At 45.5% G+C, this 1,248-nt stretch overlaps 1 protein-coding gene across 1 annotated transcript; it reads right to left on the reverse strand.

The window, feature by feature from the left end:
• Nucleotides 1-261: 261 nt before the first annotated feature.
• Nucleotides 262-891, reverse strand: LOC111022321 (uncharacterized). The gene has a single exon (XM_022299494.2). It carries the CDS (start codon nt 889-891, stop codon nt 262-264), a length of 630 nt encoding a protein of 209 aa, XP_022155186.2.
• Between the last annotated feature and the right edge of the window lie 357 nt (nt 892-1,248).

Raw genomic sequence — 1,248 nt, forward strand, 5'->3', positions numbered from 1 at the left:
TTACGTCGTTGAGTAGCCGTAGTCGGTACCTATTGCCCCATACTCTCAAGTGTATTGTCGATATCTCTTGAGAGTATGCTTGTAGACGAGGCAAAGTGTTTTATCAAAAAGTCGCTTGGTATCTCGTTTTGGATTTAAGAGATATAGTTGACAGAGAACCAAATAAATGGATACTTTATTGAACAAAAGAAATAACAATTAGAAATGTTGCTAAAAGTAGAAAAACAAAAAACAACCACATTTGAAGGAAGAAAGGAAAAGTCAACAGCCCCCCTTAGTAGAAGTCCTGTCGTTGTCCCTCATTGAGGTATTGTAGCATTCCCGCGACACTCGTTGTTCTCCTTTAATCTCTCCTACCCCACCAAGTGTTGGGAACTTTATGGACTGGTGATATGTGGATGGTATTGCTTTGAGCATATGCATCGTCGGTCTTCCCAGTATTGCGTTGTAGGAGGATGTGTAGTTAACGACCAAAAAGTCCACCATCTTAGTGACACTCTTCGGCCCACTTCCAAACGTTACCGGCAACTCTATCCTCCCTTCGAGGATGACCCGTTCCCCTCCAAATCCTACCAGTGGCGCTGGACTGCTCTTAAGCACCTTTTCTCCTAGATCCATAGCTTTATAGGCTGTCCAGGAAATGATATCTGCCGAGCTGCCCCCATCCACCAAGATTCGATGTACTTTAACATTTGCTATCTTCAAAGTGATAACCAGTGCATCGTTATGAGGGTGAAGGAGGTGAGTCGCTTCGTTCTCTGAAAACTCAATCGTCACTTGCTGGTTTGTAATATACGCGTGGTAGACCTCATTTTGCTTGCGACTCGTCCTAGCTTCTCGTACATATGCTTTTCTTTTTCTCTCGGATTCTCTTTCTATGGGGCCTTCCATTATAGTTCGAATCTCTCGAGCGGGAGACTTGTCGCTTTCACCATTTGGTGTCGCTTTAGGTTCCTCTAAATACTCTTTGAGGTAACCCCTTCAGATTAGTCCTTCCACCTCTTCCTTGAGATCAAAACAATCCTGAGTTGCATGGCTGTGATCCCGGTGGAAAAGGCAATACCGGCCTTTGCTGCGCTTAGTTGACGGGGCCTTCATCCTCTCCGGCCACTTGAGCAACCTTTGGTCTTTGATCTCCATCAGCACTTGCTCGAGTGGAACGGTGGTCGGGGTATATTTTTCAAATTTTCGGGGTGGATCTTTCTGGCTACTCCGATCCCTCTTCTCCCATCTCGACCCCTGCGGTTT

The sequence above is a fragment of the Momordica charantia genome (genome assembly GCF_013281855.1).
Source record: "Momordica charantia cultivar OHB3-1 chromosome 9 unlocalized genomic scaffold, Mcharantia_2.0 BLBB01000009.1, whole genome shotgun sequence".
In the NCBI taxonomy this organism is placed as follows: domain Eukaryota; kingdom Viridiplantae; phylum Streptophyta; class Magnoliopsida; order Cucurbitales; family Cucurbitaceae; genus Momordica; species Momordica charantia.